General features: G+C 34.4%; 1 protein-coding gene across 1 annotated transcript in view; it reads left to right on the top strand.

The window, feature by feature from the left end:
* LOC126980044 (uncharacterized) overlaps positions 1-26,827 on the top strand; it is an 86,660-nt gene that overhangs the window by 30,128 nt on the left and 29,705 nt on the right. Inside the window, exons 9-13 of the mRNA XM_050829671.1 lie at positions 1,378-1,523; positions 3,714-3,930; positions 5,314-5,588; positions 5,953-6,134; positions 9,405-9,596. Of these exons, the coding sequence (XP_050685628.1) occupies positions 1,378-1,523; positions 3,714-3,930; positions 5,314-5,588; positions 5,953-6,134; positions 9,405-9,596 (1,012 nt within the window). The remainder of the gene's footprint in view (positions 1-1,377; positions 1,524-3,713; positions 3,931-5,313; positions 5,589-5,952; positions 6,135-9,404; positions 9,597-26,827) is intronic.

Here is a 26,827-nt window from a genome sequence, read left to right as displayed (position 1 = left end):
CGCCTCTATACGAGGCATCCTCAGGAGACTAGTCTCTGATCTCTATAGGACTCCTCGTGTAGAGGCAAAAATGTGTTGAATTGTTTGAAGACGAATATTGGCGGAATTAACACTCAGGAAAACTCAAAACATTTACGGATTATGGATAATTTTGGATTTCCGCAAAATAACGCCTATTACAATAAATTATTTTTGGAAAAGTTTATTAATCACGTTCCATTACAATTCCAACTAGTGCATTAGCAAAATGCCATATCCTCTAATTTATACTAACGTCACCATTTAATCTGTGGTTGATTAGCATTTATATGCATAATTTATTGAGTCGTATCAATCAGGTAACGGTAGAAAAATATGTAATGAAATATATCTTTATCTTTTTTGCATACCACAAAATAATTAAACATAACAAACATCGAGACTACAAAAAGCAATAGGCGGCCTTATCGCTTAAGAGCGATTTCTACCAGGCAACCTGTAATGAAGTTGTTTTATTTGAAAAAATAACAGAAGGTGGTGTTACCGATGTGCATATAATTTAAACAAACACATACAGTAAATAATTCCAAAAAAAGAACTAGTAATGAATTTGTCACAGTAACAAATAATGATTATTACCTTTTACTTACTTTCTAAAATTATTTACGGAACCTTATCATCCTATTCACTGACCAGCTTCATAGAATAATTGGAAAGATGTTTTTTTTTAATGACAGTAAGGGACGAGACGAGCAGGAGGTTCAACTGATAGTAATTACTATCTATTGGGCGTATCAATTGATACGCCTTGTCCAGTAGAATGTAGTGCCGCTCAGGATTCTTGAATAGCCCAAAAATTCTGAGCGGCACTACGATTAAGCTCGCCACATTGAGACATAAGTTCGATGGATTATGAAAATGTTCGATGATATTGCAAAAAGAGAGAAGTCATACAAATGCATACATACAACATAATATATTATTATATTATGATTAATAATTGTTCGATAACCTGAATGGACTGTATAGATAGTAAAGAATAAAATAATGATGATTCGGATGAGAACCTGTCAGTGAATTCTAGGTACTGTTAAAAATAGTTTTTCATCCTCTAACCTTGATCTCCCACTTAATTGCTCCGCTTTGGCTTCCTCGTATATGGCATTCAATTGCACAGTAGTTTCACTAGGCGCATTCAGATTAAAACACAATAAAGCTTACACATTACTGCTTCGCGGCAGAAAAAAGGCGCCGTTGTGATACCCATAATCTAGCCGGTATCCTGTGCAAAGAAGACTTGATACTTGAAGACGATGATAAAATTTATAACATCTGAGTGTCTTTACTTCTTTTTAAGAAACCTTTTTTTAATTATTTGATTGTCTTGTCTGTGTTTAGTTCCGGTCCCCTAGTTCCACCTTACGATTACAATGGTTTCATCGCAAGATTGGAGTTCCAAGAGAAGATAAAACCAAGTGGACCACCGCCAACAGTGCTTGCAGCTTCGGAACCCTTAGCTGCACTTACCCATCATACACATCATGGTAAGTTCAATTAGCAATATTATATAATTTAACGACCACAGATCCTCTGATGTTAAGGGCATAAATTCAAAGGGATTGCATTGGGTTTGCCTAGCGATTAAGATTAAAAAAAGCTATTGGGTTTGGTAATTTAAACGCACTTCAAATTTAAATATCTGTATTTTACAGTTTCCACTGACAATTTATTATCATTGAACACAATTTGGGAAGCGTTACCCCTTACAATTCACAATAAGTTATGTTAACGCTAAGCACGACCGTCACAGTGATGATGTTACCAGCTACACTACCACTACAGTAGTGCCAACTAACTTACACGAATCAAGTTAGCTAAAGATCTGAATATAATTCTTTTTTTTATATATTTTTATATGAAATATATTATATATTTTTTACATCGTATCGAGCATACCAGCCTCCAGTATGGCCTTAAAATAAACCGGCAGAAAACAAAAATGATGATTGTCGATCGAAGTCAAAACAATGCACCAGATATAGTCGAGATTGCTAATTGCGAGGTTGTACAGTCATACATATACTTAGGATCACTGGTCGCTAATACTGGTGGCTCGGAAGACGAAATTAGAAGGCGAATGGCTATTACCAGATCTGCAATGCAGAAGTTGACGAGGATATGGCGGGACAGGAATATCACCAAAGCTACTAAAGTTCAGTTAGTAAGATCTCTAGTGTTTCCCATACTACTATATGGTGCCGAAACATGGACAGTCAAAGAACGAGAGAGACAAAGGATAGACGCACTAGAAATGTGGTGTTGGAGACGAATGCTACGAGTATCTTGGACACAACGCCGCACAAACGTCTCGATACTTGAAGAGCTCAAGGTGAAAGAAAGGCTTTCATCTATAGTCAGAGCCCGTATCCTCAGATATTTCGGACATATCACGCGACGTGGAGAGCATGCCATAGAGAGACTTGTTGTTCAGGGAAGGGTCAACGGCAGTAGGTCAAGAGGACGCTCCCCTATGCGCTGGACAGACCAGATCAAAGCCTTAACCAATACTCCCCTCAACACATGTGCCAGAGAAGCAATAGCCAGGGATAACTGGCGTAGAATCGTTCGTCGTTCGACGTGACCACGACTGCTCTGTCAAGAGTAGTCCGACGAAGAAGAAGAAGAAGAAGAATATATTTTTTATATTATATATATTCTTTCAAGTTATATTCCTATCTCTACTAACTATCGATAGCAACTTCGTAACGAATTGAATACAAATCGGTGTTAATAGCTTAAGAGCTGCTTTATCTTTAATAGTAAGTATTATAAAAAAATTATGTCTCTTATAGATTTCTATAATATAACACTATTCCAACACAAGAAGCAGCAGTATCCGTTACGCATTTTTATGACTTATAATAAAAATTAAATAATTTGAAAGTAATTAATAATCGCAGAGCAGCTCGAATTGTCGGGGACCCAGTGCTCTGCGAACGGCTGGATCACTTGGCGTTGCGTAGAGACGTCGCTTCATTGTGTGTCTTCTACCGCATTTATCGCGGGGAGTGTTCCGAAGAGCTGTATAACCTGATTCCTGCCACCGAATTCCACCTTCCCCAGACACGCCACAAGTTAGGATATCATCCCCACCATCTAGATGTGTGGCGGTCCTCCACAGTGCGGTTTTCAAGGAGCTTTCTTCCTCGTACTACAACGCTGTGGAATGAGCTTCCTTGTGCGGTGTTTCCGGGACGATACGACATGGGTAACTTCAAAAAAAGCGCGTACACCTTAAAGGCTGGCAACGCTCTTGTGATTCCTCTGGTGTTGCAAGAGAATGTGGGCGGCGGTGATCACTTAACACCCGTACGCTCGTTTGTCCTCCTATTCCATAAAAAAATGTAGTAAATGTATAATGTAATATAAAAGTATAATTTTTTTCTTACCATCAGAAAATCTAATTAATTATGTTAATAATACAATTATTTTTTGTTAGAAGAATTGAATATGCAATTAATACATCAATGATCTTCTTTTTAAATTTGATATATTAATAGGATGTGCCAATGTCATAATCAAATTTCGTGAACTATTTTATTTTTTCCGGAAAGTATCATTAAATTATAATATATATAAAAAGCCTTTAAATAAAGTAAGGAAAGATTAACATATTTGTAGCAATTTATATTCTTGGCAAGGAAATATTTTCGCAATAAAACCGTATTTCACAGGGGACAAGTTAGCGATAGAAAACGATGTTATATCAAACGAGATATCAAGTAACGGTCGAGTGGGGTGTGGTGCGACTGTGAGAGGGTACGGTGCGGGTGGAGCGAGATCCGGACATTTTGATACTAGATCTTCTGCGTGGAGAACTCAGTGTGCGATACATTTGCTTGGCACACCCGCAGACGTGGTTCAAGTTTCGCTGTTTAACTATAATCTAAGGTAAAGTATTTTGTGTCTTGTATATTCTGTAGCTAAAATTTAAAGGCTTTGTTTGCTATAATTAATTTTGAACTTAAATAAAAAAATGTAAATTATTACACCTTATTGGCAGAGTTGATGACATAAAAATTCTACTATCTTCTATATATATATATAATGAAAATGGTCATTGTTTGAGACTCTTTTACGCCTAAACGATCTGATCGTATCGAAATGAATCTACCACCATTCGATGCGAAATGTTTATCCCTATTTTTCGAATTCCAACGTTCCTTCCTTTTAAAATTCGTCAAGCGAAGCGGGCGGGAACGGCTATTATCTAAATAAAATAAGAAATATATACTGTGTAATAATATTATACATGTGACAGCGGTTGTAACAATCACTCAAAAACGACTGAGTCGATAATATATTAACTAATTTAGTCACGGGTAACAGTTAGTAAAGACAATGGACTGTAAATCAAAAGTTATACTTGAATTGCAACATCGCAGTTATGTTATAACACATAATATAACCCTGTAGTTAATAAACCTTGTAACTTGTAAGTTATTCTACACATTTAACTGGTACTTCTGACTTTTTGGAATTCTTTTAAAATGTCAAAAAATGTACTTATTATATAGTAGAAATATAATGTAATACATAAAATACATAGTTCTGTAAGTTCAGAAAAAGCACGTACACCTTAAAGGCCCGCAACGCTCCTGTGATTCCTGTGGTGTTGCAAGTGAATTTGAGTGGTTGTGATCACTACCAGGTGACCCGTACGCTCGTTTGTCCTCCTTTTCCATAAAAAAAGTTCTATCTAATTTACTATCATCGCTTTGAAAAAATTTATGCCCATTTTTTTATTATTATTTCTGAGTATGCCCGAGTTATATATCTTTCAACGACGAAATTGTAGATGTTCATTACACAAATAAACCTGAAAACAACATTTTATGAACGATGCGGCACCTGCGACCTCTAGCGTTCCGTGCGGACGCTCTTTCCAACTGAGCCAACCGTTCGAGTAACGTATCGTTTATAAAATCTTGTATGCTTTGTTCAACTCTCAATTTCCTAATATGCAGATATTGGAGTTGAGCAGGTTATCAACTGTAAAGTAGATCCTGTTGATGAAGCCACAACCTGAGAGTTGAACTAAGCATACAAGATAACATAGAAACGATACGTCACTCGAACGGTTGGCTCAGTTGGAAAGAGCGCTCGCACGGAACGCGAGAGATCGCGGGTTCGAGTCCCGCTTCGTTAATAAAATTTGGTTTTCAGTTTTATTTGTGTAATTAATCCCAGGAGTGAGGGTTTTGAGTGACTTTAAAAACATAACAAATTGTGTAGCTGTTCATGTCAAATACAATCATAAAAACTATTTAATAGGTTGCAAAGCTGTCGGTCTCATATTGAGATACTGGAAGGGCTTCATGACTTTGGGAATCGTGTAGACCGATCCGAGAGATACGAGAGAGGGGACAGAGCTCTTTTACGCGTTTGTGGACCCTCTGTGAGAGAGGCTCGCGATCCCTCTGGAAGATTCCTTGTCCGCCAAGCTGTCACTTCGAAAGGTGCTAATTTAACGATCTTGATTCGAAGAGCAGCATCGCAAAGTGCTGATGAAGAAGAATTCGTTGACGGAGCATTTGCATTTCACGATGGTGAGTTTGTAAAAATGATAAGTTTATCACAGTTTTATAGGGCCCATATTTTTGTGATCCACATTTTTGAGTTATTAAACACATGCAACCGTCCTGTAGATATACCTGAGACATAATATAAATAACAGATAATTGTTTAGCACTAAAACAAGATTATACAACATTGAAAAGTATTAAAGAGCAGATGAAGTACTTCATGGTAAGCAGCTTTATATTTCTACAATAATGGCGATATGATTGAGCCATAACGCATCACAAAATCCAAAATGATGATGCCTAGCGTACCACAATACAACCACACCAACCAGACTGCAAAACTAATATAAACTGCTACTAGATAGTACTGGAAGTTTTTGTTTCTCAGAACAACATGAAGGCACGGTATCTCCAGACGCCACATGTGCCTCAACGCATTACGGGCTTGCAGCGCCGCCCCATGGCGGGGTCTCGGCTCCAGCCCACCATCACGTGTTCTGGAACATAGAGGAGAGGCTTCTGTGTACGCATCGGTTTATACCCGCTGCCAATCAGAGCGTCACTATAGAGGTAATACGATTATTATAAAGAACGCCTTATACAATACCACTCCTTGAGACTGATGCCATGACTCGCTCATTCAATTTAATTGAAGCACAATAAAGCTCAAAAAATAACCTTAAATAAAATACAATATGTTCTCAGTCAATTTATTGTGCCCATTCTTCTCATAACCAACATTTCTTTTTAGACGCTACATTTCAAATCGGTTAACTATTAGGCTTATCATATTAATCTTGGACAAAACACCTTATTATTATTTTAAAGATTTCTTTCGACACGCCACAAGTTAGGATATCATCCCCATCATCTGGATGTGTGGCGGTCCTCCACAGTGCGGTTTTCAAGGAGCTTTCTTCCACGTACTACAAAGCTGTGGAATGAGCTTCCTTGTGCGGTGTTGCCAGGACGATACGACATGGGTACCTTCAAAAAACGCGCGTACACCTTCCTTAAAGGCCGGCAACGCTCTTGTGATTCCTCTGGTGTTGCAAGAGAATGTGGACGGCGGTGACAACTTAACACCAGGTGACCCGTACGCTCGTTTGTCCTCCTATTCCATAAAAAAAAATATTTCTTATAAGTAAGAATTATAGTGGTCGGAAAAAGGCCACGAAATTGTACGTGTCTCAACAAAGATTAGAATGCCAATAGCAACAATGAATGATTAAAATTAATCACATTATTTTGAATTTAACATGATTGATAAAAATTTACGAGTTTGATGCGAAGAGTCTGTATGATGCTCATTCCATTCCCTGTTTTGTCCGCTATTTGCGTCATTACGTCTTAAAAGCATTTCAAAGATCTTATAATTTTATCCTAGCTATTTAATAATTAGTAAGCTATTGCATAGCTTCTATCGCGGGCCTTGAGCGTGGAGACCGAATCCAGAAATTCCGTAAGGAAAATAACCTAACACTTACCAGATGTATATAGATATTTCGGCACGGTCATTACAGTTGCCGTGGAACAGCTGTTATCACGTATTCTTTTTTGTGCAGAAGGTCCCACAGGTTCGAGCCTGGGGTACATCTTGATTTTTTTTTAATTTCTTTATTTTTTTATTACATTTTTTGAATTTTTATTATTATGACAAGCATTTTTATTTAGTTTCACCTGTCCCGTTGTCTGTCTGTAATCAAATCTTGCAAGATAAATTTTACTCACTTCCCGTTTGCTTTTTTTTTAATTACTTTTATCAAAAAAAAAATACTGCATAAATAAAATAAATAAACAATTATAATTGCATAAGTTGATAAAAAATGCTATGCAATAGCTATACCGCGGCAGTCCCCGAGTGCCACACGTCTTCTTTGTAAAACTGAATGATTTTAAAGGCAAGCCAAATTCACTGTAGTCCATATATAGACACTCGACAAAAATTCTGTTTTGAATTTATAGAACTAGAAATTATAAAACACAAAGTATGTATTAAACACTTTTTAAAGTCATCTGTATGCGGTTGTTATTTTGAAATTGTCCAATTGCAATTATTTTTTGTGGTTTTTTCTAATGAACTTTGCAAATGGCAAGCTCGCTTAATAAATAAATAATCAATGATTTATACATTCGCGTACAGCCACTAATATTGTATTAGCTGTGAATACGTTTTAATGAAATGGCTGTAACGTGTGTACAGTAACAGTAGTGATTAAATTGATGTCGTTACATATAAATACACTAGTAATAATAATAACTGCATGTAAAATTTCTATATACATACTAGCTGACCCAGCAAACGTTGTATTGCCGATATTAAAATCGTGATACAAAAGTATTTGTTGATCGTAGATGGGTGAAAATTTGAAGTTGTATGTATTTTTTAATGCTGACTCATATTAAATAAAAAAAATTAAAAAAAAAATCGTGTGGACCACCCTTAACATTTAGGGGGATGAAAAATAGATGTTGTCCGATTCTCAGACCTACCCAATATGCACTCAAAATTTCATGAGAATCAGTCAAGCCGTTTCGGAGGAGTTCAAAGTTTAACACCATGACAATTTTATATATTAGATACATGTATGTTAATAGTCCATAGATATTCGGTCCTGTAATGTAATCCAGTATTATTTTACTCCTATATTGGTAAGTTCATGAAAACTCTTACTCTTGGGGCATTTTACTTGAGATTTTAGTACAGCCTCGGTGGACCAATTTTCAACACTTAATTAAAACTATACATACAAAGTGAAGTAATAATAATAAAATGTTTTGCAAAACATATTTGTTGATAAAATATGTTTTAAAATCTCAATCTGAATATAGTCAATCTCTCAATTTAAATATCATTAGAAGTTATTGTCTCAAAATTTATTAGAAATCATTTTGGCTTCATTTACTTCACCTAAGATACAAATAGCGCTTTGAAAGCGAAGGCATGGTACAGAAACTTTCCCAGTTGTGTATTTTGATCTATTAAAAAAATGCAACTATGCAATATTGCTTAGATCATTTATATCTTTAGATAGACTAATACAGCTGTAAAAACGATGATAAAAATTGAGTTTAGAACTAACCTCGATTTTGAGCAATAATTCACTTTCACCAGTGGGAGGCTTCTTTGCACAGGATGCCGGCTAGATTATGGGTACTACAACGGTGCCTTTTTCTGTCGTGAAGCAGTAATGTGTAAATATTACTGTGTTTCGGTCTGAAGGGCGCCGTAGCTAGTGAAATTACTGGGCAAATGAGACTCAACATTTTATGTCTCTAGGTGATCAGCGCAATTGAAGTGCCGCTCAATTTTCGGTCTTTTGAAGAATCCTGAGTGGCACTGCATTGCAATGGGCAGGGCGTATTACCATCAGCTGAACGTGCTCGTCTCGTCCTGTATTTTCATAAAAAAAAACTAACACAAAATGATGTATATTAATACATCGCGAGTGTAAGACGCAACTTGTCACGCACACTAAAGTATTAAGCCTGGCCTGTTTTTATCGGTTGCCTAACAGCAAGAGACTTTATCTGGACGTATAACTTACGAAAACAATATTATAATATACTAACCTATATATATAATAACCTACTAAGCTAGAGGTGTCCCGGGTTCGAATCCCGGTAGGTGCAAGCATTTATATGATGAATATGGATGTTTTTTTCCGAGTCTAAATGTATTTATGTATGTTTAAGTAAGTATATTGTATTAAATATAACATTGTCTTGTAACCCATAACACTGGCTATATATGCTTAACTTGGGGCAAGATAATTTGTGTAAAAAGTGTGTCAATATTATTATTATTATAATATTGTAATGCTACATTTCTACTCCCAGATCCAAAGGCTGGAAAGAATGTGGAGTGCTGAGCCAACCAGCTTGGTAGTTCCTGGTGCGTCAGGATGCCGGACTGCTTGCGGTGATGCCGGCTGCGAGTGCCGCTCAGCCACGCCGCTTCACTATCATGACCACATCGCTCTGGTGGCAGGCGATGGAACACACCTCTCCTGCTTATGTGGAGACTTTCAAGTAAGTTTGCTTCGTTATCATCTTATCAACAAGTGACATTTTTTTTACCTGGTGTTAAGTGATCACCACCGCCGACATTCTCTTTCAACACCAGAGGAACCAATTTAGTGTTGCCGGTCTTTAAGGAACGCGACTGCTCGCAACTTTATTTACTTTAAGTAGAACCGTTATTAATTTACTTGAATTGAAATTACTTAGTACAATATAACATAAGTTACATTTAACAGGAGCTTTTAATCGAAATTCGGTCAATGCCGTTTCAAAGCTCTTAATTGATATTTTTAAGCTTAATTTATGCTCTATTAAAATAGTCAAAAAATGTAGATACGACCAATCGTTTCAGAAATATTAAATTGTATATCTAGGCGCTATGGATGGAGGTCACTGACCACTGTGACGTCATTACTTTACACTCGAATCGGTGCGCGATTTTATGGCCTAAAGTGGGTTGTAATAGAATAACATGAAAAATTACTTAATTTTTGTTATGAACAAATGCTCTCACTGCCAAAGCTCTAAATAAATAAGATAAAAAATAAATGGTTTAAAGTTAAGATGGATTCAATGAAGATATGAGTAATTTTTCAATATGAATGCCGACGTGCAATCAAGGCAGCAAAAATACCTCATGAATTCAGCGTGCGTTTTCGGTTTAATCGCTCCCTAAGAGGAAACAATAATTTGGAAAGGAAGGAAGGAATACCAGCCTCTCAGAAAATTTTTAGAAAGAAAGAAAAACATTTATTTCAACACACACAAATAACAAAATGAAGCAACTTAAAAATATAAAAACGTGTGGTTTTTAAAAAAGGAGCCACTCAGCATGTGTTCCAACATAAGTGTGTTGCAACGATGGTCTTCTGTGACCGACGCGTGACACATGAACCTCAAAGGCGAAACCTTGACTGAATTAAGATGTGACTATATAGCTAAACTTAAAAACAAGAAGAGATATAGAAGTAGTTATAATTAAAAACTATAATTATATAATTATACTAGCTGATACAGCAAACGTTGTATTGCCGATATTAAAATTGCGATACAAAAGTAACTGTTGATCGTAGATGGGTGAAAATTTGAAGTAGTATGTATTTTTTAATGTTGACTCATAATTAAACAAATTTTAAAAAAAATTGGCGTGGACCACCCTTAACATTTAGGGGGATGAAAAATAGATGTTGTCCGATTTTCAGACCTACCCAAAATGCACTCAAAATTTCATGAGAATCGGTGATGCCGTTTCGAAGGAGTTTAACTACAAACACCGCGACATGAGAATTTTATATATTAGATATTACTTAAATTTATGATAAGCTTACCCCGTAGAATATTAATCGTAACAGTTTAGTGGTTACTTCATAGTGTAATACTACAGCTTCCGCAGATCCGTTCAAGCGATAACAGCTGACGTCTGTTGTATTGGACTTTGAACAAAGATCGCAGAACTTGCCCCAACTCGTCAACTGATCTTCGACAATATTACTCAACATCCCACACCGCTACAACTCAAAAATATCTTTGATTAACGCAAGTGTTACCAATTTAAATAAAAGACGCGACCGTTCGCGTAACGCTAGCGTGCGTTTGTTACGCTCTCGTCACGCATTCATCAGCTTAATCCCCAAGTGAACCATGGGTAAAGAAGTTTAACTTCAATAATTTGAATTTTCGATTATAATTCATACTTTTACCCGCTTATTCATAATGGTCCGCTAACTTTAAACAGCTGCTACCGAGTTTTATTTTTCATTCTGACTTAGGTCAATTGAATAAGACAGAGTGAGAATTGGCAATGCTTTAAGTTAGCAGACTATTATGAATAAGGGGGTTACCCTTCATATTACTATTCATTGTAACGTACTTTGAATACGTCCTATATAGTCCTAAGTCTTAAGAAAAAATATAGACAACATAAATGGCGTGGTGGACGACATAAAACAAGATCATAAAACTTTTGTAGAAAAGTTAACAAAAAGAAACAGCGAGAAATACGCTTAAATTTGTACATCATTAAGTCAAAGACATTTAAAATAAGTGTAGCTATGAAAGGAATGAAAAGGAACCATAATTCCATTAATGAAATGTCTGTCGTTACATCTGACGATAATTGCTTGTCACACAAAGGAAAATTCTGAGCAATGGAAGGAACCAATCAAGAATCGCTTTCTTGCGACGGCCGAACAAATTAACTAGCTTATATAAATATCTTCGACTATATAACTGACTAATGAGCCCACAGCGGATTGTCCTCGTCTTTTTGTATTTTTCCTTTCCCTACTTGAACCGAAATGATTTCTACAAGAAATTTGAGAGGTTCTTGACTAATAAATACAAACAATATGTATTTTTTAGAGTCAAACAAATTGAATTGTTTAACATTAAAATTGTTCATTTGTTTTTAGTAATTGTATAGGTATAATGCGACATCCGGATGTTTGAGTTGTCTAACCTTCCGAAATCGGCAAGAACGGCGTGATTTTGGCGCACCCACAGCGTTCTGTCAATGCGTATTATTTTACGTGTATCAATAAATTGCATATAATTAGGATGATTTGAGTGAATGTATCTGAATGCTATTGAAACAAGCTATAAGACCATGCAAAATAAACCACCTTATAAACAAAATAAGGGTCAGAACTTGATGAGGGAATAGTGTGCCGTACGGCACTTTCGATTTTGGTGATCTTAAAAGCCTGTACCCTAGCGCACTTGCCGATTGCGGAAGTCTATTAGTTAGAGCTCTGGATCAAATTCCGCTTTGTCCATAAATTTTCGTACATTATTTAAAGTCCAGGCAGTATTACCCCGATAATCCTTTTTTGTTAAGATTATGAGTATTAGAAATACTATTCATTCGACGATGAGTAAATTTAATTCATATATAATCTATCTTATCAACCATAAGTTGTGAGTCTTCTTGAGTGTAAAGTACGCTAACATTTGTATTTAATCAATTCGACACGTGTTTCGCTTTGACACAATGCATCCTCAGGAGATGTTGATACGACAAATTATAGCACGAGACTCAAGTCTTGAGTCCTAATTTAATAAGTTTTCTATCTTACAATCTCTTTGTATGAAAGAGTTAGTAATCTTTCATGTATATATAATGAAAATGGTCTTTGTTTGAAGCTCTTGCAAGCCTAAACCACTGATCGTATTGACATGAAACTACCACCATTCGATGCTAAATTTATCCTTGATGGTTTATGGCTACTTATTCTTACTTATTCGAATTCCAACGTTCCTTCCTATTTGAAATTCGCCCAGCGAAGCGAGCGGAAACGGCTAGTATATTTATATACTTATACATCTAGTGAAAAGAGCGTCTGTGGTGAAAAGGTTAGTGTCTTTACCTTTAATCCCCCCTCGCAACTTCCCATGTGTGTTCGGGTTTCTAAATTCATATTATGTACTTTTACTCACCTCACTTACGGTAAAGAAAAACGTCCTGATGGCACTTACACACACATGCCAAGAAATTTAAAGGTTGTCTGTAAAATTGACTTATTTTACTGGGTTTTCACGTAAAATTGGCGCACAATGTAGACGCCTAGTTGCGGAAAATGGGCTGTGAACCAACCAAAGCGAAAGTTTATAGGAATGTGTAGATGTATGTTTGTTACGTCTCTCACGCAAAAACTAATGAATGGATTTTAATTAAAAATTACAGTAATATAGCTTACATAACAGAATAACACATAGGCTATAATTTATAAAGATATAGTGTGAATTATCGATAATAATAATATAAGTATCGAGTAATTAGGACATAAAACTGCAATCTGCTAGCTATTCATGCGTGCGCCGGAAAAACTGTAGGAGTTACGATATAAATCCTCCTTATATTATAAATGCGTGTCATGTCAGCTTGTGAAATAAAAAAATAAACAGAAAAACAACAACTATATTAATATTCTATCCTCTATAAACATGTGCCTAGTATGTTAACCCTAGGAAGATCAATTTATTCCGTGTGAATGGTCTGAATTTCGTGAAAACGTATGTACATTCGTATATCCAAACAAAACAATCCTTTGCCAAATATCCTGAGAGTAACACGCGAGAGATTTAACAAAATCCTTTCGCGCTCGGGCTGCGTCGAACGAAAGCCCCGTACAATGGTACATCGTTGGAATGGAATGCCATAAATAATGTACTGGGTAGAGGAAAGGATTTATTAAAACAACTGTATATTTTATCTAATCCGTATTTTCTATAAGCATGTCGATATATTTTCGTATGGAATGGTAACTCTATAAATAATTTATAATAGGCATGACAGTATTATTAACGATTATTCCATTTCCAACGGTGGAAAACTTATTTTCATTTTAGCTTATTTTGGGTAGAAATCATCAAATTTTCTGTTCACCAAGTTTATACCTTTGAGTAATTTACGTTAAGACACATGCCTCTAAAACTCCGCTTACTTGAATATTTCTTAATATTGAATAAGTAATTAACTATTTGTGAATATCATTAACAAGATTTATGAATGTGACGTCACTCGAATGGTTGGCTCACAAGAAACGCGCGAGGTCGCGGGTTCGAGTCCCGCATCGTTCATAAATTTGTGTAATTAATCCCACTTTAAAAATCATCACTTTAAAAAAGAAATAACAAATTGTTTTGAATTTAATTACGTTAACTAGGGTGGCTTCTATTTTTAAGGTAATTACCACACCATTCGTGAAAAATTACCCTAAATTCAATCCATTTCACCACGTTATACTTTCAAACAAAATAATACTTTTGGTATACAATTGTTGACAAAAATAAATGGCAGAGATATGAGGAAACACACAAAACATTAACTCCTGTTTTTAAATGTGGTTTAAAATATAATTTATGTATTAACTCTTTATTTATTCATATTTTTAAATTACAAGTTCGTTGCCATTTTTAAATTCAAGAAAAATTATAGGAATATATAATTAATATGTTCATATTAATATTACTGTCGAGAACTGCTCCAAAGAGGATGTAAATACTACGTAATAAGAGGCGGGCCTGCCTAAATAAAATTGAAATTTAGTTTAGTATGAAACGTGCTGTCATCTGACATAAGTTTGAAATAGTAGTTATTACAGTATCGCGATTGGCCACGAAGTATAATCTAGCTAAGTTTGAAAGCGAACAATTGCTTAAAACGCAGTGGATGTCGTCAAGCTCCGTTTTTTACAAGATAATAGCCGTCATCTGTCAATCTATCAATGACTGCATGTTTAATACAATCGAGTGAATCCCTTTTTTCTAAGAGAGTTTCGCTAGGCTGAACTGCTCGTCTCGTACTATATTGTCTTAAAGAAACTATCGTACTTTTTACTGTTTCGTCTGTGCTATCGCGAAGGTATATTGTTTGAGTATTCCTCAAGATGAAAGAGACCTCAGCTAATAACTACTCTTAATTAGTAAGAGTTAAATCACATTTTTTAAGAAGACATTTCAACCATCACGCCGTGTTTAGCCATCATTATATAATATTCTGATAATAAACTTATAAAGTTAATCTATATATATACAACAAAGTCGTGTTAGTTACACCATTTATAACTCAATAACGGCTGGACCATTTTTTCTGTTGTTTGATTTTTTGGGTTTCTCTTAGTCCGGAATAGGATAATAAGTATTAAAATATTGAAAAAATCACAAAAATATTATTATAAAAACATTTATTTTCTCATACATTTTGTATGGATTGACATTTTGATGACATCTCGAGAGCAGAAAAAATTCAATGTAGTTTTTTGTTAGTTTCACTCTACATGAGTAATAATACAACTGACAGTGCACGTCATGTTATTCAAGTTGACTGGTGGGTGCAAGGACGTAATATAACATTCTATACATAAGTACTGATTTGAATCAAGCAGCATTTCGATACGATTGCAGTACTGATTACCGCTTGCATACTAGCGTTAACATTGGGTCAATGGACGTTCTTTGCAAGTATTTTCCGGAGAAACGCCAGGATTGTGCTGCCTTAGTGGGAAACTACCCAATCACGACAATTTCTAGCAAACACTCAAAAATACAATGTTTGTTTCCAAATGTCCTCATTTGGGGCAGACATTATCTAAGAACGACGATTTAATCCGACATTCAGGGTATTAATTTATTTATATTCTTACACACAATACAGTAGAAAAATAACATACCTACTATACTAATTCCTATGTGTTTACAAAATAAGTGTTTACAAATCAGTAATATGGACTTTGCTTTTGATTTTGTCAATACAAGGACATCTTCACCATCGAATTGGATCATTGCAATCTCTCGAACATGCACACCATAAATTTTAACAATTATATTTCATGGGCACCATGGAGGAACAACGACATGAAGAGATCAATGCAGCAATGATAATAGCAATTCTTCATGATCTGCAGCAACTATTTCATGAACATTTTGCATGTTGAGTTAACCCGCAAATCTTTAATTTCCGATCCGCCTTACATTAGCCATGCCAATTCTTGAAAGTTTGAGGTCTGTATCTAGAAAATCCATTTCTGATGGTCAATCTATATATATAAGAGATTTCCACGTATATAGTCACTCATCACGATATCTCTGGAACAATAAGGCGTAGAGACTTAAAATTTGGTGGGAATATTCCTTTCGTCGAGTAGAGGTCAGCTAAGAACGGATTTTACGAAATTCCATCAGTGAGAGTTTTTTTTTAACAGAACCACGTCTGTCGGGTTCGCTAGTAGAATAATAATTTCAACAATTTACGTTTTTAATTACGCAATGGTAAAAACTAACATAATGTTAGAATTTGTTATGTTTTTAAAGTGATAACCCTCACTTCTGGGATTAATACACAAATAAAATTTTAAAACAAATTTTTTATGAATGATGCGGTACTCTAACCCTCGACCTCTCGCGTTCCGCGCGGGTGATCTTCCGACTGTGCTAACCGTTCGAGTGACGTATCATCATAAACTCTTGTATGCATGGTTATCTCAGCTGGAAGAGCACTCGCACGGAACTCGAGAGGTCGAGGAGAGACTATAACTCATTTGTACCAGTGCTCCACGCTATTTTGTTTGTTTTGTCAGTGTTTAATGTAAATGTTGTTTGTTAGTTTATTTTATTAAAGTGAAACTTTTATTTTCTTTTGGTAAACAACGACACAGCTAGTGAGTCCAAAAAACTGATCAACGAGAAAAAAGCAAATAGTTTTTTTTTATTCAATTTAAATTTTTAGTTAAATGTCAAAAAAAAGTTTCACTTTTATCGTGGTTTCATAAAACCACATAATCCTTTTTTTTTGTGTATAATGTCTCAACAACTGAATCAAAATGATGGGGTTACCGTCTTTATAAAGTCATCCATAAAAGCTAAAGTAAAGGAGATTAGATTGACACATGCGTCTTGTATACAAATTGATATTTTAAATAACTCATTACTATGTATCTATCGTTCCCCATCAATATCGAACATTGAACCGTTTTTAAACTCGTTATGCTGTCAGTTTAGTAAAATTAAAACAAAAAACAACATAGTTATTACCGGAGACTTGAATATAAATCTTATACCAAAAAACGATCTCTCTCAAGAATACTCCTGTATTCTTACACACAATACAGTAGAAGAATAACATACCTACTATAATAGAATAGAGTAAATTATCTCAACACACTCTCAGATTATGGGATACTTCCAGGTCACACGCTGGGAACTAGGGAAAATTCATGCTTGGATCATATTATGTTAAAAATAAATAAACAAAAAATCTCGGCTTTTATCGCCATATTACATACAACTACAACGGACCACTACACTACATTTTTATGCCTGTCTAAAATTAAACATTTTATGAGAGCCAATAAGATAAAAAGTACAATAGACTATGAAAAGGCTCGAAATTATTTACAAGACTTAGGATTACTTGAATTATTTAACTGCACTGATCCGAATGTGTTGAGTGAGCAGCTACTGCAAAAATTATCAGATTCTATAAAAAATAATATTGTAACAGTAAAAATACCAAAGAACAAACGAATTATTAAGCCGTGGATTACTCCCGATATTTTTAGATGTATAAATAACAGAACTAAATTACAAATGCAGTCAAAACATGATCCTCATAACGAAATATTAAAAATAACATATAGTAGATACAGAAACTATGTAAATAACTTAATAAAAAAACTAAAAAGGCAATACGAAAGAGATCTCATTGCAAAATCTGTCGCTAACAATAAATTACTCTGGAGAAATATAAAAAACATCACATACTCAAGTAAAACTAAATCTAAGAGCACAGAGTTACTAAACACCAAATCTTCACCTTATGAATCAGCAAATTTTGTAAACAAGTTCTTTGCAGACATTGGTAAGCAAGTTGCAGAACATATAGATCCTACGCCATTGCACATTTTCAATAATCTAATTAATAATACAGTCACTCAATTAAACTCTTTCGTACTTCTTGAAACAGACCTTGAATCAGACCAGACGAAGTAGATATTGTGTTAAAGAGTCTTAAAACGAACAGTGCTCCTGGGTGGGATGGGATCCCAACTAAGTATTTAAAGTATGTAAAGAATGATATTGTACCAATTATAACCCATCTTTACCCGCTTTATTAAGGGAATCTTCCCTTCCTCCTTAAAACAGTCAATTATTACCCCAGTATACAAGAATGGGGACAGAAATGACGTTAATAATTACAGACCTATATCTATCTTGCCTTGCATTTCTAAAATTTTAGAAAAGCTAATAAATTCTCGCCTTCTTAACTTTCTTAACAGATTTAATATAATATATCCCTCGCAATTTGGATTCAGAAAAGGTATATCCACAGAAGACGCTGTAACTGCGCTATCTTCATTAGTAACCGAACATTTTGATCAAAATTTAAAGTGTATAACAGTATTTCTAGACTTAAAAAAAGCCTTTGACACGGTTTCTGTCCCTATTCTTGTGAACAGGCTGGAAAATATTGGAATCAGAGGTATGCCTTTAACTCTTTTTAAAGATTATCTTTCTCAAAGAAAACAAAAAGTAAAATTAGAACAGTATTCCAGCGAAGCTACAGAGGTAACATATGGTGTACCTCAGGGCAGCATATTAGGCCCTACTTTATTCCTAATATATATAAACGAACTGTGCAATCTTACAATCGATAATGCTAAAATTTTTTCGTACGCTGATGATACAGCCGTTGTCTTTTCTGGAAGTACCTGGGCAGATGTAAAAAATAGCGCTGAAAAAGGAATGGATCAAATATCTGCTTGGCTGAAGTCTAATTTACTATCATTAAATACTTCTAAAACAAATTATATATGCTTCAGTATTTATAATAATAATCAGCCCGATGGCAACTTTAATCTGAAAGTTCATAACTGTAAACTTAGCAAACATAATAACTGTAACTGTCCCCAAATCAATAAAGTAGATAATTTCAAATATCTAGGAGTCATACTTGATCAGAGGCTCTCCTGGTACCCTCACCTTGAGCAACTGGCTGAAAGAGTCAGAAAATTAATATGGGTTTTTCGCTCGCTGAGGTACGTGGTCCCAAAGAATGACAAATCTGAGAACGATAGTGACTCCTCTAAGACTCTGCTAAAGAGAATATATACTGCACTAGTTGAATCCATCCTAACCTACTGCATTCCAGTGTGGGGAGGTGCTGCAAAAATAAAGTTTTTAGACATTGAGCGCTCGCAACGAGCATTGATTAAGGCCATGTATTTCAAACGTTACAGATATTCTACAGAACAACTTTACCTTAAGTGCGGTTTACTCTCTGTGAGGAAACTGTTTCTGAAACATGTTTTAATCAAAAAACATAAAGAAGTACCATGTCTCGTAAATAATAAACAAAGTAGGAGGCAACCTAACGTAACTAAAGTCCCTCGAACAAAAACAAAGTTTGCTAGCGCACAATACAATAGTCTCTCAGCTCAAATTTACAATAAAATAAATAAAAAACTACATATCCACTCAAAACAATATAACGATTGTAAAAAAAATCGTAGAGAAGTGGTTAAAGTCTCTTGACTATGAGGCAACGGAGATTTTACTTAAACAACTTAAATAATGTACAGAGTATAATAACTTATCCAATGTTTACATAGATGAGACAGAAAATATTCCACACGCACTTAACATATATACACGCACACAACACTCACAAAAACACACAGTATCGCACGCATACACACACTCACACATAGTTACACATATTTATCATTTATGTTTATAATAATAAAAAGTGACTTACATGTTCGATAAGAATTAAAAATCGTAATTGTAAATCTTTGTCGCTGTAATTGTTAAGGTGTTCAAAAGTAACTTTCCAAATATTTAAATTGTTAATTTATATTCATTTCATAACCTTTTTAAATTTATATTCATTTCATAACTTTATTATTATTTCACCACCATGTCAATAAAACTTTTGTTAAATATAACACATTGCTGAATTGGAAGAGCGGAGACACCTGGTACAGGCATTATTTGCTTAAAAGGTGACTCCGGCCACTAGCTGCTGTAAACTATGATTTTAAGAGAAATAAATTATTATTATTATTATAATTAATGTAAGAATTTTACAGTTTCAGTACTTTCTAATTTCTATAAATAATTTCTATTAGCTTTGATGCGATTTAAGCTGCATATAAAATGAAACTATAAATCTTGCACGGAAAAATTATAACTCAGTACTAAATGAGATTGTCCTCATAATAAAATTGAGATGTCTCTTGTGCAAAAAGTTTTAGTTGGTGTAGCGTGAGAGCGGCTGTGACTAATTAATTACTACGTAACGAGTATCGTACTAATTCGTTGCTAGTGTTAGAATAATGTCAACTGTTTTGCATTTATACAAGCTTTTATTTCTTTTTTAATTTGTAATAGTGCAGCTCAAACTTATCTTATGTATTTTAGAGCAGCTATCCTCACCCGATGGAGCTGCATATTGGTTAGCTCTGACCATATTCAAAGTCAAAGTCAAAATATTTTATGGACATAAAATCAAAAGACTGCTCGTCAACGTTAATCACAAAAGATACAATTCATATACATATACATATTAATTACATAAAAGTTTAAACATATTTTCAAAACAATGCAAACCAGTGAAACAACACAAGGCTGAACCATATAATCCATAAAAAACAACTATAATACTATTTAATTCCATATTGTAATATCGTTTACGTAATCTTCAATACTGTAATAAGCCTTCGACATAAGTCCGTTTAATAAAAGAATTAAATTTATTTATTGATAATTCAGATACACTTTTTGGTAATTTATTGTAAAATTTAATACTATCGCATGCAAAAGATTTGTTTATTTTACAGAGCCTAGTACGGGGCACTATAAGCTTGTAGTTATTTCTTGTGTTCAAATTATGTTGGTCGCTTATTTTACTGTATAAATTATAATGTATATGTACGTGCAGGAGATTGCTATAAATATAATGGCCGTAACTGAATACTAAAAAACATTCACTTGTAAAGTAGAACAACCAAATTGGGACTGGCTTGTACATTTATGAATTTCATATAGATTATTGTAGGATTTATTACAAGTAAAATGAGATAAAATGGGAAGTCGTAGCTAGTGGAGGTAGTCTAAAAATATTATTTAAAGTTATTTAATGGTTTGGAACAGAATCGAATATCTATTTAATCGATTAATCGAATTTTTCATTACAACAATAAATAAATACAGAAATAATGTGTTTAATATAACTTATCCACATGAACGTGATACTAGTAGTTTTTTTAGTATTCAGTTAGGGTATCAGCTAACGTATATATATTTATTTTATTCTGGTTATCGATTCGATGTAGCTGATAGTAAAATCTAATTTCAATATCATCTGTCAACTGTCAATGTAACTTCTACCATAATTTTTGACTTTGACATAATAAGGTTTATTACTTTAGTATGCGCAACAAGCTACGTCTTAAACTCGCGATTTTTACGTCACTGTGTTAGTGTGCGTGCATTGCTCTAAATTAGAGGTTTTCTGTCAACCTCAATTTTTTTTCGACGTTTTCACCGCTGTCGCATCATATCTAGACGTATAAATGATCTAAGGTCTGAATCATTCAGACTCACGCTCATAACAATAATAAATACTTCAATGTTAATAAAAAAACAATTTCAATGTCAAAAACTTATGAAAAAATATTAAACGTCAAATTTTCGTTGAAAATATTCTAATGATTAATTAAACTCTTGTTGAAATTATATCAACTATGTTGTTCAGTGATTCATACAAATAATAACTTTTAAAACTTCATATACAAAACTCTAATCTAGAATGAAATAGCTAATTTGATACATTTTGATACTTGTTTCGGCAAAAGTTTTAGCAATGGCCGATACGTGACTGCAATATTGACATAGTTTTGAAAACCGCCATACCAAAATTGTTCAAAGGTCGTTGATTGCATTGTTTGCGGTCCACGATATGCAATATTCTAATAGAGGCATGCCTCGGCGGCAATAAGCCGTCGCATAGTTGCTGGCAGCGTGACATGTGTCCATCGTGGCTATTAGTGGCCTCACTCCAAACTACGCTAACAATTTCCTCCCGAAAGCCCGGAATATTCAATTATTAACAACATAACAAAATTATCCGGCTTCACAATTTTCCACTTAGTTACACACGTTGTTAGATACTCTGTGAAGGAAATTTGGAAAACGAGGCTTTTGTTATTTCTGTAATAAGTTGTTAACCTGTTTTCAGGCTTGTTTATAGATCGCTGTTTACAAAAATACTTGTAAACATCATAAATCATAAAAAATTGTTTGAAAAGAAACCATTCTGTATCGATAAGCTAATTAATTTTGTGCGTGCTTCATTTTTGGTGAATTAGTTAGTTTCATGTCGTTTGTGAAAAATGCGGTGTTTGACTTTTTGACAGTAGCTGAACAATATTTTTTTAATTCTTTTCAATCGTAGAACGAACTTATAAAATATATTCAACATTATATATAATTTTATATATGTTTCGAGTTTTATTGATAAGGCCATAACGGCGTTTTTTTTCTTTATTTGGCGTATTGGGTGTGAATATAATAGTTTAGGTACAGTACCATTGTCAGAAAACACCAACATTTTTCCACTATTTTATAATACGCCATTATAAGAAGGAGTACATAAAATATAAATTATAAAGAACTTACACAAACTCTGATACTATATTATACATTAATTACACGATACGATGCAACAATACTTTATAAATTAATTAAGAATAATATTTAAAGAAGTTACAATAATGAGATGTGTGAGCTTATACTTTCAATGGAAATAAATTGAATGACATTCATTTCCTCTTGTGTTAGTAACATCACTTGTCTTTTTTTTTTTTTGATTTTTAATCTTAATATGTATAAATTACGTGACACGTTGTTTGTCCGCGATGAACTCCTAAACTTATGAACGGATTTTAATGGGGATTACTTCATGGAGTGCAGTTTAGTCCAACTTGAGAGATAGGATAGTTTTTATTTCGATTTGGGACCCATAATTATTTTTATTTCCATTATTTGTGTTGTATGGACATATTTTCTGTGAGAGAATTTATTGACGCACGGTTTGACAGTTCTGCTGTGAAACAATTTCATTGTAACAACAAGGAGCATAGTAATTATGTTACCAAATAATTCTTGATGTTTTGAAATATTATTGGCAAATTTCTATAAAACAGTGTTTTTTTTTAATATCTACAGAACAACGTCTGTCGGGTCAGCTAGTTAATAAGTAAATAAGGCTAACTAAAAGGTCTTGCTCCGTCGGGTGTAGCAATAGGTAGAGTCGTTGAGTCTCATTACAGTGTACCCGGTTTGGTCTCGCGGTTTCTCTGGTACCATCGACAAAATTGATTCATAATTCTGCTGCTAAATTTGCTGATAATTCTTTTAAAATCATAAATACGTTAAGGTTCAAATTTGCATGCAAAAGTTTGTATGACAATTGGTGGACTGCACTGTGTTATTACAAAAAAGTTACACATGTGTTGAATACACTATAAAAAAAAATCTATTACAAATCTGTGTCTTTCTGTTGTTTTATTTTGTATAAATATGAAATAAAATATTAAAATAATGTCTGTTAGCCACAGGTTCTTGATGTAAATTAGTTTTAATTAGATAAGGCATGTATATTATTTTCGTAATTATTAAGATAACTTTTTCATATTTTATTCATAATATTATTTGTTATTATATTTTGCTAATGTTAACTTGTATTTGTAGTTTTTGTTCCAAATAAAGATATACTTGCTTACTTATTTAACGGCAAAAAATTATTGCACCTCATTTCGTTTTCATCATCAGCTGTTTTTTATGACTTATACTCCAGATGGATAAACAAAGCCCTTCTTTACAAATGTAGGTAGACATGCTTTAGTGACGCATCACTCATATATAGAAGAAACTCAATTTATGCATCAATTATGGATGTAATAGAAGGAAGTGATCACCTACTATAAAGTGTAATGCGTACTTCTCTTGATTCTTTTTATCTCCATTGCTTAGGCCACGACGTCTATCTGTTAATATTTTACGATCATTTCTCCATTAAGTTGTTGTTATACCATAGGCTCTCACCACTATCCCCTTGGTTCGATCCACGTCACGTACCAATATGTGTCCGATTTGAATTCTTGTGTACGTTAATTCGACGACCAGTGGAAGGCTCCTCTGCACAGGATGCCGGCTAGATTATGGGTACCACAACAGCGTCTATTTCTGCCGTGAAGCAGTAATGACTAAGCATTAATGTGTTTCGGTCCGAAGGGCGCCATAGCTTGTGAAATTTCTTTGCAAATGAGACTTAACATCTTATGTCTCAAGGTGACGAGCGCAGTTGTAGTGCCGTTCAGAATTTTTGAGGTTTTTCAAGAATCCTGAGCGGCACTGCATTGTAATGGGCAGCGCGTATCAATTACCATCAGCTGAACGTCCTGCTCTTCTCGTCTCTTATTTCCATAAAAAAAAATCGACGCTTTATAGTGTCGGTAACGCTCTTGTGAATTCTTATGATTAGTTGAACATATTGGTGATCTAAGTAATAATGCATTTTTAACGTGTACGTTAAATATTCTTAAGGAGAAATTTACCCCTCACTGGATAAGTTATCAACCAATTAGAGAAATGAACTCAAATGATTTCAATAAAAGTCTTGATGGAACTGATCTGGATTTTATATATAATTATGATTATATAAACGATATGGTAACTGCTCTGACATTCTTTATTGTATCTTTATTCGACGTTTATGCTCCTAACAGGAATGTTCTTATCAAAGATAAAAATTACCCATGGATTACGTATAATATTAAATTAATGATGAGGAGGCTCTAATCAAAGCACGTCGTGATAAACAGCACGGGGGGGCGAGAAAGTATTATGAAGATTTAAAAAAATATGTAGAAAATGCATTATTTTGTGAAAAAAATGCATACTTTAAAGAATATATTAATTCGAATATTAGCAAGCCACGTGGTCTATGGCGGCATATAAAGGAGCAGGTACGTATTAACCCACAGAAAAACTTAGTTCTTCCAGTACATTTAAATGACCCCGATAGTATAAATATGCATTTTCTCAATGTTCCCGGAAATAATGATGTTTAGCAAGCAAATTTGGACTCCTATCAGGAGAACCGATTTTGTTCTGCTGTTTTTAACCTAAAAACTGTAAATGAAGAAACAATAACTCGAACTATTCGTAGTCTCAATAAATCCCAGGCTTTTGGAGTTGACGGTATTTCACTATATATGGTGGAACTTACACTATCAAAAATAGTTCCCATACTTACTCATATTATAAACACTTCAATATGCACGGGAAGTTTTCCGGAACTTTGGCAACAGGCAATAGTACAACCAATACAGAAAAATATTACCGTATTAAACTATAAAGACCTTCGCCCGGTTAGTATTATTCCATGTTTATCCAAGGTGTTGTAGAAAATAGTATATAACCAACTTATTGAATACTTGGAAGTAAATAATATTCTGCCAGAATTTCAATCGGGATTTTGCAAAAATAGAGGCATAAATACGGCCTTGACTGATGTTTTTGACAATGTTTTGATGTCTCAGGACTTAGGGAAAGCTACGATTTTAGTTTTACTTGACTATTCACGGGCTTTTGATACTTTGAATGTCCAACTTCTGTTAACCAAACTCGCATACTATGGATTCAGTGACACGGTCTTGCAGTGGAACCACGACTTTTTCTCAGTTTTGTTCTCTTTCCAGAGGTATACCGCAAGGTTCAATTTTAGGTCCACTGCTCTATATTCTGTACAGTGCGGATGTAGTACAGAACATACAATACTGCCGCTACCATATGTATGCTGATGACCTTCAATTATACATTTCGTTACATCCCGATCACGAACACTTGGCTATAGAGCAATTAAACAACGATCTTAATAGTATAGCAGAATGGTCAGAAAGAAATGCATTGGTACTGAACCCTGAGAATACATGCTACTGGGGACGCCTTCTCATTAGAAAAGACTGAGCGCCTAAATCTCGACATTAAAATTGGAAATAAAAGTATAGAACGTGTTTCTGAGGCTCGTAATCTAGACATCATTTTTGACGAGAGTTTGAGGTTCGAAAAATATGTGAATAAAACTATAGCTAACTGTTACTATCGACTTAAAACCCTTTATCGTAAGAAATATTTAAGAAATTACATTAGTACTCAGTTACGTCTTAGATTATGCGATTCACTTATTTTGTTAAAACTGAATTTCGGAGACTTGGTGTATGGGGATCGATTACTGGCTCGCTCTAGGAAGGCAATACAACGTGTACAAAACGCGTGTGCACGCTACTGCTGGGACATACCTGCCCGATCCCATATAACTCCGTTTTTGAACGATGCCGGAGTTCTTAAAATGAGTTGCCGCAAAAAAGTTCATTATGCAGTTATGCTTTTCGGTGTAATAAAATCCAAAACACCATACTACCTCTACAGTAAATTGTCTTGGCTAGGGGATCTCAACGCCACTTATTTAACAAGAGCCTCGCAATATGGACTGACTGTCTTAAAACACCATAGTGCTGCATTTAGAGGAAGTTTTCGCTACAATGCAACCAAATGCTGGAATAATCTTCCACCTCCTCTTCGTGAATTACGAACCGTCGAAAATTATCGCCGGAAATGTAAGGCACGATTCTTGGAACGACAAAAACAAGATTAGCTTTGGGAGCATTGGTGGTGAA

Source organism: Leptidea sinapis, chromosome 4 (genome assembly GCF_905404315.1).
Source record: "Leptidea sinapis chromosome 4, ilLepSina1.1, whole genome shotgun sequence".
NCBI classification, from domain to species: Eukaryota; Metazoa; Arthropoda; class Insecta; order Lepidoptera; family Pieridae; genus Leptidea; species Leptidea sinapis.
This window is presented reverse-complemented; position numbering and strand designations above follow the sequence as displayed.